General features: G+C 40.5%; 1 protein-coding gene across 1 annotated transcript in view; it reads right to left on the bottom strand.

Moving 5' to 3' along the window:
* Positions 1-3,129: 3,129 nt before the first annotated feature.
* The window catches only part of HS6ST3 (heparan sulfate 6-O-sulfotransferase 3), a 272,561-nt gene continuing 258,314 nt past the window's right edge, over positions 3,130-17,376 (bottom strand). The window contains exon 2 of the mRNA XM_088159826.1: positions 3,130-8,874. Within this exon, the coding sequence (XP_088015952.1) occupies positions 8,169-8,874 (706 nt within the window). The 3' untranslated portion in view covers positions 3,130-8,168. The remainder of the gene's footprint in view (positions 8,875-17,376) is intronic.

The raw sequence follows: 17,376 nt of genomic DNA, 5'->3' as shown, positions 1-17,376 counted from the left end.
GTCTCACTCAATGTGTGTCACAGTGAAATGGTGATCTGCTTACCCAGTGGAAAAATTCCTGCAGTGGCTTCCTTGTCTGGGAAGGGCAGCCCTTATGTCCTCTCACTGCTACACATTTACATCACTCTGGGCTCTTACAGGATGGTGAGATTTATAGATCATTGACTTACCTCCATATTATCTAATCTTACTTGCTCATGTTCTGAATTTTATTCAGAATGTGAGCAGCATACTCACAAATTTCTTATGAAATGTTGAAAGGTGTCACACCTTAGATAGCATCTAGAGGTAAAATAGAAATAAATGTGAACAAAATCTTAAAAATCCCAGCCTTTCTCCAGTCATATGTAATAGTGGCCAGCAATGCTGAGTCTCACTTTTGCTTTTAACTATGACATAAACTGCACATAACAGCACAATATTCTGATGTACTTCTTGAAATGTAACCATGTGTGTGGGAAAAAATTATCTGTCTCCTGGTGGCAAAATCAATTTTTCCTTTGGCTGTATAGCAGTATTTATCAGCAATAAAGACATTTATTTCACATATCATCTTGCTGCTCCAGCTTTATAACTGCTTTCACTAAAGTGCAGGACCCAGAAACTCAGCAACATTCATTTTCCTCCTCCATCTCTCACACTACCCTGCAGCACACGTAATTTTGTGCTCAGAACTGGTGAAGATGGTGGACTTTCATTTTACAGATCACTTGTCTCAAGTGATGTTCTGAAATGCTACAAATACTGCGAGAGAAGTTTGGGTTCTTAACCATAACTCTAAAAGAGAGACATTATTGGTTGGAGATCTGCAAAAATCTGGGACATCTGTGAAAAAGCCTTTATTCAGACATCTGTATCCTTCTGGAGCAGCAGCTGAAGGTCAGATGAGTAACTTCAGGGCACCATAAGCAACACTGGATTTTTCTGTTTAGCAGCCTGCATTGCTGCCCAGTAGTATGAACCCCCCATGCCATCTTGACTTCCCTGTCAGGATCCAGCCTTTGGGCCCACTCAGCCAGCAGCTTCTGGGAGTTTGGTTTCAAACAAAAGTGTGAGTTTATGGAGGCTGACATCTGTCTCCCAGGAACTGAGTTACTTTCACACCAAGAACGAAGCAAGCAGTGAGATAACACCACCGCTATTTAGAGACATCTGGAGATCACGAAGCAATCCAACCCTTTTTGTTTCCTCAAAGTGATACGAATGGCAGGAAAATGGATACTTGCAGTGGAGATTTCATTGGTGACACTGAAAGGGGCTGCAAAACATTATCCAACACAATCCTGTTGCAAGGCATATGCATAATTGTACGATATTTTTTCCTAATTACTAATTCACAGCCTTTCCCTCATCCATGTGTGGGTCACCTTCTCATAAAAGTAGATCAAGTTGGTCAGACAGGACCTGCCTTTCACAAACCCATGCTGGCAGGGCTTCAAGCCTTGGTTGTCCTGTACATTCTGTAAAATAGCACTGGAGGTGATCTGTTCCTTGACCTTCCCTGGCACTGAGGTCAGGCTGACAGGTCTGTAGATCCTTCTTCCAGCCCTCCTTATGGATGGATATCACAATTGTCAACCTCCAGTCAACTGGGGCCTCCCTGGTTATTCAGGGCTGCAGATAAAAATGATGGAAAGCGGCTCAGTGAGTCCTTCTGCTGGTTCACTCAGTACACTTGGGTGGATCCCACCCAGCCCCATAGACTTTTGTGTATCTGAGAGTGTAGCAGGTTGCTGACCATTTACCTTTGGATGATGGGGGTTACCTTCTGTTCCTGGTCCATCTCTCAGGTCAAGGGGCTGGGTATCCTGAAAACAAAGGGTCTTAGGTACCTCAGCCTTTCCCTCAACCTTTGTCACTGTTTCCCCCCATATACAATAAAGGATGGAGATTCTCCTTAGCCCTCCTTTTACTGATGTATTTAGAGAAACATTTTTATTGTATTTTATGGCAGGAGTCAGATTAGGTTCTAGCTAGGCTCTCACCCTTCTTGTTTTCTCCCTGTGTAACCTTACAATACCCTTGTAGTCCTCCTGAGTCACTTGCCTTTTTTTTCCAAAAGTAGCTACTTTACCCTGAGTTCCAGCCAAAGCTCTCTGTTCAGAGAGGTTGGGGTTCTTCCTTGCTAGGTTGTCTTCAAGTACATGGGGGCAGTCTGCTCCTGTGCCTTTAGAACTGCCTTCCTGAAGAATGTCCAGCCTTCTTGGACTCCTCTGCCTTTCAAGACTGTTTCCCAAGGGACTTTGTCAACCAGGCTCCTGAACAGCCCAAAGTCTGCCCTCCTGACCCAAGGTAACAGTTCTCTTGCCTCACATCTTACTTCAAGACTTACTTATCTTATCTTCAAGAATTGAAAACTCTATCATTTCGTGATTGTTGTGCCTAAGACAGTCTCCAGCCATCCCATCACCCACCAGTCCTTCTCTGTTCACAAACAACAGGTCCAGTGAAGCCCTGGCTGGGCTGCTCACTAGCCATATCAGAAAGTTCTCTTCCACAAGCTCCAGGAACCTGCTTCTTCTCCACTGTATTATATTTCCAGTAGACATTTGGTAGGTTCAAGTCCCCCATAAGAGCAAACACTAGCAATTAGAAGTCTTCCCCCAGCTGCTTGTGGAATATTTTATCTGCTTTTCAGCCTGGTTGGCTGGTTTGTAACAGACCCCCTCCAAGATATTTGCCTTGCTTATTCTTGCTGATTCTTACTTGTAAACACTTCTTACTTCTTTCCCATGATTCTTACTCATGAACACTCTTTTCATCAGTGCCAACAAACTCTGCAGAGTCAGAACACTCCCTACCATACAGGGCTACCCCACAGCTTTCTTATAGGCAGACTTCAAGAACAAGTACGAGGCTGACAGTGCAGCAACAGACTTCAGCTGCTCATTATTCCCCACAGAGCTCAGGAGATTATGCTGACAGTTTGGACTGCTCCTCAGTGCTGTTGGAGCAGAAATGAAGTCCAGATGAAAGCAAAAGATTTGGTATTGAGCCCTAACATAATTAAATAATAAGTTATAGCAATATGATTTTCCTCCATGTACATTTTGTTAAAAACACACAGTAGATTTTTACGACTTGAAACATTTTCAGTCATTTTTATGGCTATGTAGATAAGATAGGATCTTTAGTGTTTCAAAAACACAATCAATGTTTATTTGTTCTCATAAGTAATTCATGGACCCAACAATATTCAACAAAACTTCATTTTTAACAGATCTCTTAATGAGCATCATTTTACAGAAAATCACCAACAAATAAATATATGAAAACAATTGCTTTTGACATCACAATGGTTAAACACATTAAATAATTCATTAAATTGTGCTTTACGTCAATGAAAATCCCTAGGTCTACAAACTATCTTTTAAATAGGAATGGAAGTATATATGATTAATCACAATACAACCTCTCAGTAGCAGAATTCACAAACATTATTGCACATAAATTGAAGGAAAATTCCTAAAGAAGAAAATAATTTACAGCCTATTAATTTATTCTTTCATCTTAAATATGGCAACTGATGGAAATTCTTTATTTTTTTCTTCTCTTCCAACATTTATTTTAAATCATAGAGCTAGTGATATGGTCAAGAAGAAAGCCAAGGACAATGCAGGCTATGGAATCCATTTCCCTTCACAAAATGTAGACAGGGAAAATATTACAGGAACCAACTGAAAGAAGTGTTACAGTGAAAACTTTTATGAGTGTGCGGTTTAGTTTTCTTTTTTTTTCCCTGCACATAGGGAGGATACAGCCATCAACTCTAGCTGAATGACTTTATTGTGATTGTTCATCTTGTACATAGTATTCCCCACCAGTCTGGAAACAAGATAATCCTTATTCCAGGGGAAAAAAAAAAAGAATAATAGTTAATTCCATATGTATCAGGGGAACAGCAACAGAGGGAAAAAAAGGTGAGATATGTTTTAAAACAAAAGTGCTAATAACTGATACAAGAGTGCAGGTGGGAAACAAGATCCCACTAGGGCAGAAGGAAGCATGTGTTAAAAGAAGACCAGCTTAAGAAACTTCCTGATTTAGTCATGGATGTCAAATCCGAAACATCTCCAGAGAGAAAGGTGATGTGACCTGCCATTTGGTTTAATGGGTATGATGCAGTTATAAGTGTGCCTCTGGATCTGATTTCCACCACTTTTTTGTTCCATATTTCTGTTTTTAGTGAACAGCAAGTAACTGTTGCATATTGGGTAGAATCTCTAGCAAGGCTATGACAGCCTCACTATTAACACAACAGCAGTGGAAAATACCCAATAAAATACCATCAGAAACAGCAGGTTTTTTCTTTCTTGGTGGTGAAAAAGGATTTTACTCTCAGCACTGATGAGTAGGGAAGAGAGGACGAATTTTCATTCCTTAATAAGGCCATAAGGCCATAAGGTGAGTGCTTGGACTAGACATCAAATTATCAGGAACACGTTCTAATGACACCGCATGTTTCTCTGTCCACTCCAAGCCTACGGAAAAGGCAGTGCTGGGAATGTGATGGGAGAGATTACCAAGTACATCTCCATCACAAAAGAATGAGATTTGTTTCAGCACCACAGTAGCAGAAGCCAAATTGCCTTGTTTAAGCAACAAAATAATGCCAGGAAGATGGACAGAAATCCTACAGCATTGTTGCTCGTGAAGCTTTAGAAAGAAACACACTTCTCCCTGATCTTTTATGGGCCAATGAAATTTTGGTGAAGTTTATGCTGTCAGAGCAATGAAAACCTGGAATAATAATAGAGATATGAAGCAGGACCTTTATTTTGCTTTTGCATTACATTATTTCAGGCACAGTGCCCAAGAGGAAAAAAGCTGCAGGCCTGTGTCTTAGAAGTAGCCTGAAGGTGTTTCCAAACTGCTTTATTTGTCATGTGTAAGGAAATTCTGCTAAGAAAAACAGGATTGTTGGGACAGTGAGTTTGCTGGATCTGCAGCTGGAGCTAGGGAAGGAGGTGCCAGGTCCTTCAGTCACAGGGCTCTGGGCAAGGTCTTAGTTGCTAACTGCCCAGCCCTCCCAAGAAAACCCCAAAACAACAAAAGCAACAAAACTACTCCTGCATAACCAGGGCTGTTACACAGGCTCCGGAGGAAAAAACAAAATCCAACAAACCAACTTCATTTTTAACTAAATCCCAAGCGTTAAGGCAAATCCCATTAACATAGATGCCACAGCACATTAACAGCTCTTCAGGAACCTAATCTTGACTCCTGGGAAATGACTGATGAAAAAGGTTAGGCATCATATTAAGATGTTGCCAAACTATTCAAGCTAATGTAAACCACCTAAAAACGGCTTCGATTTTCCTCATTAGGCTTTGTTTTGTATGAGGCAGAAGGAACAGTCTGGAGAGCAGTTGGTGTGCTTAGACAGCTGAAACTGATACTTACAGTCACTGGTGAGGCTCCAGGGAAGTATTTCTCAGCACTGTCTCCTCTCCCTCGAAAAGAAAACACTGCATTTTCTAGATGAAAAATGTAGCCCCAGTTGCTGTGAGCAGCAAGGAGAGGTGGCCAGCTGAGCAAAGGGGTATGTGAGGAAGGGACAAGGTTTTTTTTGCACTTAGGAGGAAGAGGAAAGGATGCCCTACAGAACAAAAGAAGAGTTGGAATTTATCTTACTTCCTTGCTTACCTTGCCCCTTAATGTGAATTTGGCCTTGCATCTTTCCTTCCACATGGCTGGCTTCTCCCCTGCCCCTCAGGGTCTCCCCAGCACCCTGAGCTCCCTGTGCTCATGGAAACAACTAGAGCACCTGCAAATCCTGGACACTGAGCATCAGGTGCCAAAAGCATCCTTCCCCTTTCGTGCTGTATGGTCTCCAGCAAGATGTGGCAATGTGCACAGGAATGGGGAGATGCAACAGTTCCCATCATCCCTGTGTCACCCACCAGAAAGCTCCTTCCCTCCACAAGGCCAGGGCCAGCCCAGCCTAAAGCCCTGGTGCCAGCAGCTAGGATGTCAGATCACTGTGAAATACCTGCACTGTGCTAAAGGTACAATACTGCCAGTGAGCCTTAGATCTTCATGGCCTCACTGTCCTGCAGCCAGGACACCCAGAGAGAACTTCAGTCCTCAGCTGTAAAGGTTTCAATTTAAGTCTTGGAAGGTTGGAAGGTGTCCATACGTGAACAAGGTGTCTGAGTGCTTCTTCCATGCGATGGGATCCAAACAGCACCACTCAGGAGTCCAGAGAGCTCCTCACTCTTCCCTAAGGCAGACATCCCATGCTCAGACAGGAGAATAACAATCTTCCTTTTCCCTTCTGAATGCGGAGCTGGGAGAAGATGTACATGAACCACAAGTGGAAAAGGTATTAGGGACCAAAACCCACCACTACTCACCCCAAAGTAACACATTGACAATCAGACGTAAAGCAGCATATTGTTAATGAACTACTTTGATAATGAGGCATCATCCTAGTAGCCCTCTTCACTTCTTAATGCTATTATGGTATTTCATGTTCAGTGTTTTATTGAATGCATTAACTCTCAACAGGATCATTAGATTGTATTTTTGATATTCTGCATAGATAAGTAGCAATAGCATTGTCAGAAGAAAAGAAGATACAGCATGCACCAAAAAGAAATCCAACTTTGAATTGAAGGGACAAATTTTCAAATTGAGCCTCTTTTTTCTGTAACACATTATTTTTTCAACCAACTGGATAGAAACTTTGAATTTTGAAAACAAGCGAGAAATGTGCATCCACATCAGGTGCTCCAGTACTTCTAATTAGCAAATCTGTAAGGTAAAAGCCATTCATGCATGCAATAATATACTTTCAGCATCTTGATTTAGCAGCCACGTTGAGGCACTTAGAGAAATTTCCTCCTAATGCTTTACATTTATGCCAGAAGAAGAAGGAAAAAAACTCTCTCAGAATATCTATGGTGCACAGGACCCTCTTTTTAAAATTTCACTACTACGAATGGTACAACATAAAATCTTGGAATAAACAGATGCAGTTTAGCCACAAGAATGGAACACATGGAGGAAGAACCCTTTAAATTTTTTTCTAGACAAGGAAGAAAAACAGATACAGTTCTCTCATCATGAAAACAATAAATTTACAAAGAACCCTCATATAGAGTAATAAATATCAAGACTTTCCACATATCCATTATGTAGCCAATAAAAATGAAAGCTGATTTTTTTTCTAGCCACTACTGTAGTTAGAGAGAAAACCAATTTAAACTGTATGCACTTAGCATCAATGTATTTTAACAGGCAATATAATAAACCTGCCTACCTTCACAGACAATGTATCTCCAGGCTTTTACAGCAAATCCGGAAAATGTCGCACTAATATTTAAGCTTTTCCTTCTCTCTCTTTTCTCTTCCCTGGAGTTTGCTTGACCCCTTTCATGAATGTGAAGGCAGATTTCATTGCCCCCAGCGAGATAATCTCTGTGATGTGTGCTCAGCTGCCACATGGACCTCATTTCTCAAAGCTTGCCTTTGCCACACACACTCAGAAAGATGGTTCCTACCTGGCTGGGCTCGGTACTCTCAGCACCTGCAGGGAAATAAGCCAACCCCTTCACCACCTCACCTATAATCAATGTCTGACTGCTGGCCTTTGGAACAGAGCAAGAAGTGCCCCTATCCAACACTTCCTGTGTCTTTTTTAACCACCTCATAAAATTCTTCTCTTAATCAAAACAGCATGTAGAGGCTTGAAAGGCAATGTGTGCCCCTCCTCCACTTCATTCACTAGAAAGTTATGCACTACAGTTGCAATGAACAATATGAAATAAACCAACTCTCATGTCACAAAGGAGCCAAGCCAGGTATTTTTCCCGAATTTATCATTCATGTCTGCACAAGTTTTAGTAGCTCAGATTGTACAGGATACATCTGTTAATGCAAAGAATCGCTCTCTCTCTTCAACCCATCCTCATAGCTTAAGCCTTTGAAGGAAGTCTTTTCTGACAGGAATCTTGTTCTACTGCCATTTAATAACACTAATCAATACCTATTGAGAAAAAAATACATTCTCACTGGCAGAAACCAAGAAAAACTGAGACAAGGAGGGGGAGTTGTCAGACGAGGTCTCATTTACCAAAGCAGTAGGTCTCCCTTGGCTAATTCCCAGGTAGCCACATTGCACAAACAATCTGATCCTCTCATTGGTTAGGCAAGATGGAGGAGCATCACCACCTTGCAACCTGACTATTATAATCTTCAGTAACAGCTACTTCTGCTGCCCCTTCCCTTGGCCACTGGTGAGCTCTCTGCTCCCGCAGCAGTCGCCGCTCCTCTCGCCTCTTTAGCCGGTTCTTCTGATGCTCCTCTTGCTTGGAGTACTGGAAGCGCTGCAGGAACAGGTCCTTTGCGTATTCATACAGCTGCACGTCCAAGAAATTCAGCTCCTCTATCCTTTGCCGCACATCCTCGCCGATGTCCACATTGGAGGCCCGTGTAACATTGAACTGGGTGAATGGGGAAATGAATTTCAGGTTGAATGTCCTCTCAAAGAGATACTGTGTTTTCCTCTGAAATTCCGTCAGCCCGAAGAAGGCCATGTTTTTCAGATTGTTCTTGGCGCTTTGGAGAAGGATCATGTTTCTCTCACTCTCGTTCATGAAAGTCAGGTTGTAGCACCCCACCAGGCTGAGGTCTGCCAGCATGCGCACCTGGCGGTTGCTGGCCAAGTTGTAGCTGCAATCCATGAATTCCTGTAAGCTGACTCCAGACCAGTCGTCTCCTTCATAGCAGGTCGGCAGCTCGTCTGGTGTTGGGCTTCTTCCGTCGCACATATGAAGGGAAGTTTTCCACGTCGCGCCCCTCTGGACGTGTTTCCATTCACTCAAGTACCGTGACACCGGATCCCTCAGCATGGTGATGTAATAGAAATTCCTGAAACATATAATTAAACATAGTTTTAGGATTTCAGTAGATTTTCCTATCTATTCTCCAATAAAACTATTACCCAACACTGGCACCACACCCTTCACTTTTTCCAGTGCAATGTAGGCACTTCATGTGACTCTTCCTGAGACAGTAAAATCTTCATAAATACGATGAATAAAATACAAGGTAAATTGGGAGAGAGAGAGAGATATGAAAGGAAATAAGCAGTTATCAGAGAAACAGAATTACTTTGACCTATCAAGTGCTCAGTGATAGCTGCTTTATATAGAAACCAATTAACTGAAGTGTGCTCCCCTCCACATTGAAGTATTAACTACCAGCAATATCAGAAGCTGTATGAAAAGTGATTGAAATAATCCTGCCACTTCTCTTCTGGACTGAGACATGCAAGTCTCACAAGATGCACAGGATGATAATCCCTACAGCACTTGGGCACAACCTAAAAAAAGCATAAGCAATTCCATGTGGACAGTGCAAGTGATAAAAATAATACCATGTGGAAGACTGGCATGAGCTCCCTACTTAAGAAAAACCCTATCATTAAGTGGGTTGGAGTGAAGATAATAAGAGACAAAAAATCCATTCATATGACTTAATTTTAGACAAGTGCCTGATTGAAATCTGTTATAATCATGTAGTACAAAAGCATTTGTTGGTGTAAAGATTATTATTATTATTCAACCTCACCTGTCAGGAATACAAAAGAGGCACTGAGATATATTGATTTGAAATAGAGAAAATAACTACAGAACTCACATTGTCAGTTCATCTTTTTGCTATGAAATTCAGTTTGTATGTCTTATTTATGGCAATCTGAAAGAGACTGCAATTAAATATGCATCAAGGAGGCTTTCACAGATTGAGGTTTTCTTTACTGAGGGATGTTTTACTCAATAATAACTCACCTGAATTATAAGGTGATATCATAAACACAAAGCAAAACTGAAATACTTATGATTTCTCTCAGCTAGAATAACCAGAAGAAGATTCATCACTAAAATTAACACATGATCTGGTACAAAAATAGGCTCATGAGTTTGCATGACTCATCTTACTGCAAACTACACATTAATAAATCATGAGCCATAAGATTTCTTAAGAAAAATCTGATCTCAGAGCTTTTTCTTCAGCCTGGAGAAGGATGAAGAGAGTAAGCAGGAAGCAAGCTTGCTGAAGACAAGCTACCCTGTGAGCAAACCAACGTTTTGGGAGTGTCATCTCATACAAGAGTTAACTCCAGTAAAATGAAAAAACTCAAAATTTGTAACAACCTCCAAGACAATTACTTTGCTTTTTCAGGTATCACACAATTCCTGCCACTAAAGATTCACCATCTCCATGAACCTTAGGTTGACCATAAAAATATTTATTTGCCCACATACTGCTAAATATGCAGATTTATCTTCCAGTGCAGAAAAAACTAAGGGAAACGGGTCTGAATTCTTCATTCTTATTCATTCTGAATTTTCCACCTACAGAACCTATAATATATTTTCCAGAATAAGGTTACAAGACCAAACTATAGACTATGTTCTGCTGCAGGGTAATTTCCTGGGCTACTATCTAATGGAAACAGCTGTTTCAAGACTTATTTCACAGCAGAAGCTTTACAGGTGGAAGGATTTAAACTAGGGAGTGTCATGGATGTATTTTCACTATCACTTGCACTGGAAGCCAAGATTTCTGTCGGCATCAGATGATACTTTGAAGGATGATATTTCCAGAATCATTCGGAGCTTGGGTCTTCTGACTGCTGCTCACAAATGGCCAAACTGCATGTCAACTCTTTTGGTCCACTTCAGTTACTTACACAGCTCACATCAACAGGGAACCCAAGAATCACATAACCCTTTATAGACAGATATTTCTTAAACTCCTCTTCTCCTGCAGGGCAGAAAGTACCAGAAATCCTTCTGTATGCTCTGCAGGATAGTTCCACTATGAAAAAGCAGTCTTTGGGCACTTCAGGAAGAGCTTTCTCTTCTCAGACCGGATGCTCATCTCATCTTGGCTCTACACTGCATGTATGAGAGCACATTAAGGACTAGTTTCCATTTTACAGGGAAAAAAGTGGACGCATTTCACAAGTGATGTGCAGATAAAACAGCCCAACTCTCAAACACCCATCAACTCTGAGCATAAGAAGCTGTTGTTGCAACATCCAGCAGGCATTGATGGGGTTGTGACCAAAAATGGCTGAAACTCCAAGGGAGCAGGGATGAAAAAAAATGGGCAAAGACTCAGAAGCAGTAGGAAACCTCTGCATCAACAAAGACGAGACATTGGCTTAGTCCTTGTATTGCTGCAGCTCCTCTCTTCAGGTAATTTTGGATGTTAATATGTGGTAACAGACAGATTTTACAGTTGCTCTTGACAGTTATTTATACTTCTAATAATAGTTGTGTCTTTCCTCATCCATCTCCTGCAGTCCCAGTCAGGTATGACTGAGAGCAACAACAATTAACAAAAATATCTCCTTTGCATCAATCATTTCCATTTCATCCCTGGATATGTAAATGTGTTTGATGTGCAATAAACAGGAGTACAAAGCAAATGCATGGAAATAAGAAAAGCACATCTTTGTATGACATCTGCAGCTTCCCAGAAACTTTGCCAGCCTGCTGCTGCTCCTCCTTGTGACTACCTGACTTCTGCAGCTGCTTTCACTGCCCAGATAAATCTGCTGCTGGTTTCTGCAGCTTCCAGAGAGTTGCCTTCTTGTGTTATCCACTGAATGGCTTCTTCACCTGGCAGACAACCTTTAACAGCAGCTTGACACACATTTAGTTTCTGAAGGGCTGATAACTTATGCCACATTCACAGTTTACAACCTTCTGATTAACCTTCTAGCTATGACACCCTGTCACTTTTTTAATCAGTCTGAGGTTGGAAGACCTTAAGAGTTCTTCCACCTAATCCTGGACACTGTCCAGATGACACTGTTACATGCTACTCCTGGACTGGGGGGATGCTGCACTGAAGTTGAGCACAAAGTTTTCTTTCAGGGAAAAGGGTGTCATGGTGTCATGTCTCTAGAATAATGATACAAATAAACACATGAAGGCCATGAACATTTATTTCAGTTGGAAAATTATATAAATTATAAAATTATCTTAGGAAATTGTTTTCAAATTGCTTTCAAATTTTGGCATTTATGGAATAATTATAGAAGCATTTTGGAGCCCTCACTGCCTCATATACAAGCACTCAATCACACTGGGAATAGCCAAGGAGTCGGCTCATAATAAAGACAAGAAGCAGGTTAAAAATATGAAACAGGATATGACCTTTCTTCACTGTTCAGTAAAGCAGCATAAAGTTAGCTAAATAGTGAATATGCAGGAGCCACTCTGAATACAGATGTGCACTTGTTCTCATTGGTGTAAATGACCCTCTTGCATCACCCATGCTCACAGTTAAGGCTATGTTGAGCTCCATGGCTACCCACCATGGGAAATACTGAGCAAAGAATTAAATAATGACTTCTCTTACCCTGTTTGTCAAAGCAAACTCATCAGAGAGTTCTTGGCTTCATTTGTATAGACTCCCATAATCGATTACTGCCACAGACGCCCTCAGTGCTTAAAGGCTAGCCAAAAAGAATATGCTGGCATGTCAGGGAGAAGATATTTTACAGAAAATATTCCAAATTAATTCAAACCCATACAAGTTATATCTATATAATATATTTATGTAATCAATATTTATATCAGCTATATCATATCTATATCAGCATGTGTACGTGTAAAAATTCACACTGAAATCTGGCCATAACTTGTGTTTGTCAATGATAGAAGAATGATAGTAGATGCACAAGTGTGTGTTTGCCAGTGTGTTTTGTGACTGTCTCTATGAACACATGGACATAATAACAGTCTAGATTTCACTTCGAACACCAGCCCACTATTTGCAGTGTTAGCTCCTCCTGAAAGGAAACTTTATGCAGCTTCCCCAGATTAAGCAATCTCCTTTTGAGCATGATGTACTGAAACTAATGAATTATTGAAGTTGTCACTATGGGATAGTTGATTTTTTGGACAAGGGATGGTCACGGCAAGGGCCTGATGATCCATGCAAGGGCTCAAACAAGCACCAGTGTGAAGCATGAGCTGCACACTACTGTTTACACTGGAATTATGAAGTACTTGGTAATTCCTAAGGCTCGAGTCCTATTTGCATGAAATCCAATCTCTTCATTAGCATTAGGCAAAGAAAACCTTTAATTAAAAGAACAGATAAAATGAGCTTCTAGTTATAACCTAAGAACATGTATTTCTTCCACATTATAAGGTACTTTAATATAAATACTCTAATCTTACATTAATCCTTCAATAGCATTGCTCTGGTTTAGAAATTAATTTCAGAGGAGCAGAGTGTGCTGTAAGCAGAGGTGATCCCCAAACAGGGCATTTTGCCTCTTCTATCACCACGAAACAGATGTCCCAGCTGAGGGAGATTTACTAAATACGTGAAGGATCACTGCACACTGAGAACAGAAACATCCTGTAGGGCCTCCTGGGGAAGAAGGATGAATGGCATCTTCATAAAAGGAGAACAGTGTGCTCATGGCAGTGGATGCAGAGACAGAAGAATATTTGAGCTAGAGTAAAAGAGTCACCAGAGAATATTTTAGAAAACACTAGCAGACAGAAGAAAGAAGAACCAAAGTGACTGAAAAAATCTAGGTGCATCATAAAACTATCCACATTCTGGTTCTTCCAGATAGAAAGGAAAATAAAAGCTCTGGTCAAGTTTGCGTCCCAAGTGGAAATAAGAATTTAGTAGCTTTAATTGTGGAAGTGAGTGTGCTCCTGAGGAAAGGTCTGAAATACCAACCAAAAGCCATCCTGTCAGCACACTTCTGCTACTACCGAGGCTGGCACCATTTCTGTGCAGTGTCTCTGCATCCATGGTGTGTTTAATTTACAGATAAACTGCCCAAAATTACAAAAACAGATTGTATACTTATCCAGAACAATGGCAGTGTAACGAAAACCTATGAAACAGTGCACAAAATATATGCTTGCCCATTTGGTTGCAGGAAACATCATCCAGCTTATCCACCAAGCCAGACAGATAAACCCTAGCTGTCCCAAAAACTTTTGCAAAGATGATGTAGCAGGAGCACACAGGCTTCCTAAGCTTAGTGTCTGTCACAGGATGCTAGACACTGTGATGGAATGGTTTTCTAAGAAATCCTTTACATAAGTTTGTGACCTTAATACTATTATCTATCCTTTCAGGTTTTCATGAGTTTCTTTAAAAGGCTATTACTGAAAGAACAGTCACCACCATTAAAATGTGAAGGTTTATCTACTCTTACCACATGCAACACCTGCTCAGCATGTAGCAAAAGCACTTAATTGGCTGTTTTCTCAGAGGATCTGAGCACTCAGCACTTCTGCAGTTTTTATCTAGCATGATGAGTACTTTACTTAAAACAGTGACTATAATATTCTATAGACACTCCATATTTAAGGAAAACTTAGCTGATTTAAATAAAAGAAAAATTTTAAGCCCAGATTTAATTTTGAGGTATAAAAATACAAAATTTTAGATGTGTCTCATTATTCCTTTGAGATTTTGTCCTATGGCTCTGAATCCAACTGGAATAAAAACTGGCCATTGCTTCCTATTTCTGAGTTGGCCACAAGTCTCTGTTGGTTAAACTTACCCTTTTCATTTCCCCAGTGGCATAAAGAGCAGCTGAATCCATATGACATGCCTGCTCAGAGAAGGGACTGGATGCTGCAGTGGGTCTGCATATGAGCTACACATCGAGGCAGGCTCTGAACCCAGCAGGGAGCTGCCCAGCACAGGCAATGGTGTGGGTCTGGCCATGGCAGGGGTCACCCCTGGAATGAGCTGCATCCCTTTAGAGGATCCCACTGCATTACACCGTGTACCTTGGCCACAGAGGGAGCTTTATTGCTGACCTGGAGGTGTCTATGTTGTACAGGTGTCTCTATCTGCAAGGTGAACCCTGCACTTGGAGCCAAAGGGTCCTTGTCTGAAGGGACATATTCTCAGAATGCAAGGTTCAGGCCAACATCAAAAACTAACCACTAACATAACATTTTCTAAGGAGGGAGAAATAACTACAGAGAACCTCAATTTCAGAACTCTTTGTACCTATAATATATCTACTAGTCATGGTGTAATATCTCTTTCTAAACACACTTATAGAGTTGGAGCATTCCCCAAAGTAAAACAAAGTTTCAAAGTTCTGTACGGTTGCATACAAATCTCCAATCCAGCAGTTAGAAAAACAGTCCCTTGTAATTTTGTTGTCCTTGCTGATATATCAGTATATCAGTGTGACAGAGGGAGGGCTGGGAGTCAGACATCTGGGATTGTATTTCTGGTTCTGGAAAGAAAAGGCAGTTGCTTGGGAAGTTATTTGTGATGACACAGACTGTTACAGGCAAGAAAAATGTGGTGATTGGGCACTGGGAAGGACTTAAGAAATGTGAAACCTTATATTTCCTTGCATGTTAGCAAGAATACTCCCTGTCACCAACTTCAGTTTCTTTTACAGTAATTCACTGCTTTCATCACAAAACTCCCAATTTTTCTGTTTAGATATTGCAAGCCCTTTTTTCTTTAAAAATATCCTCTGAAATATCAGATTAAATTCGGTATCGATGTAATCAGAAAAACCTCAGGAAAGCTTTATAGCATTGTTTATGTTTTGTTTTTTCCATGATTGTTGATCAGAAGATTAGTGTCCTACATCTGATTAAAGAATGACAGATGACAAGGAGGGTCTTTAGAGATCACTCATTCTTTGACATCAAACAACTTTTAACAGTAGTGATTTAGGGTAATCCAGAAAGGTAGAAAAAGGAAAGTGAACCTTTGGCAGCACAAATGCTACACATACAACATTAGGAATTTTTCCACCTAAAGAGTCCAATTTTCCTTGATGTGAAGCTAGAACAAATTCAATAATGGCATAGAGCTATGCAAAGATCTGAGAAGAATGAGATATTAGGTGAGCTATTTTAATATAGCACTGGTTCATAGATTCACATAATACAGAAAAAAGATGAGTTTCAAAATCCAGCACTACATCTGTACTGAAAACAATGGTAAAAACTCCATTTGTGGGGACTATTTTTTTTTTCTTAAATGCTTCAGGAATGAAGACAACTGGCCTCAGACTATGCAAAATGACAATTTCCTTATAAAATGTTGTCTGCTTTTAGAGTTAGGACATGTGATTTTGTACTTTTTAAAAGTAATGAATAATTATGACAATAATAATCACATTCTTGACATTGCCACATGCCTGTCAAAATTATGAGTGAAAATGTGTCTTGGGACCGACTGCTGCAAAAGTATAGTGGGAGTGCTGAGAACTTTTTTCTTGACATAGGAGAATATAAATTTGTGAGGATACAGATTTTAATGACGTATTTGATGGAGATCAAACAGAGGCCTTTCAGCACCTAAGAAGAGGCCAGTGAGAAGATAAAGTAAGGCTTTTCACTCTAGTGCATGGTGGGACTATAGTCATAAACGGAAAAAAGTAAGAATAAAAGGAAAATAATTTTCATTATGAGAATAAGTAAGCATTGGAAAAAATTATCAGTAGCAGCTCTGCATCCTTCACCCTTGGAGATTTTGAAGATCCAACTGGAGAGAGCTCTGAGCAACCCCAGCTATGCTCAGTGGTGGCCCTGCTCTGAGCAGGGGGTTAGACTTCTCCTGAAGTCACTTCCCACCCGTGGGGCTCTGGGATTCTGAATGACAGGGGAAAGTCTGATGTCACCAAATGTACAGTCCTGTCAGACAACACATCAAACAAGAACCAACTTACTAACTAAATTATCCCCATTGTCCTTGTTCTTTCCTTGCCACCCTACAAACCGTACAGAGGATTTTTAGTCTCTTTTAAGAGATTGTGGGGTTTTAAAATATTATTTTAATTAGGGCTATAACACTCCAAAACAGCACACCCTGAATTACTGAGCAACTTCGTGAGTATTTATTTTGATGACACGTTATTCAATATAGAGTCTCCAGAAATTGGAGAGGACAGTGCAGCTGCTACACATCCCTAATGAAATTAATTCTGTTCACAGGTATCAAGTCTGGATCTTGAGCAGCTCTTAGGCTAATGAAATTATGTAGTTACTCATGGTTTTGATCCCAGTATTTTAGCAAATGCACATGAATAGCATATGAATATGTGTGAGCTCTCTGAGCTAATATAGGTTTTTCCTGTGTGTTGCCTTTAGGATTTAGGCATAAATTTTCAAACACAGAGCATAAATTTGGGCATTTTACGCTATATTTAAACATGTAGGTAAGCTCAGCCTTGCTGGCAGTGAAGAAAATAGGGAGTAGTATGAGCAGATATGAAGAAATTTATTGATTTATTTAGGAAAAAAAGCTCTCAGAGACATCACAGTGCCCTACATACCCTGCCACCACAGATAACAGCACTCAATTATCTCTTTCCTAAAGCATCCTAGCCCCTTT

Source organism: Sturnus vulgaris, chromosome 2 (assembly GCF_052056855.1).
Source record: "Sturnus vulgaris isolate bStuVul1 chromosome 2, bStuVul1.hap1, whole genome shotgun sequence".
Classification (NCBI taxonomy): Eukaryota; Metazoa; Chordata; class Aves; order Passeriformes; family Sturnidae; genus Sturnus; species Sturnus vulgaris.
The sequence above is the reverse complement of the archived record's forward strand: the minus strand, read 5'-3'. Positions and strand labels throughout refer to the sequence as shown.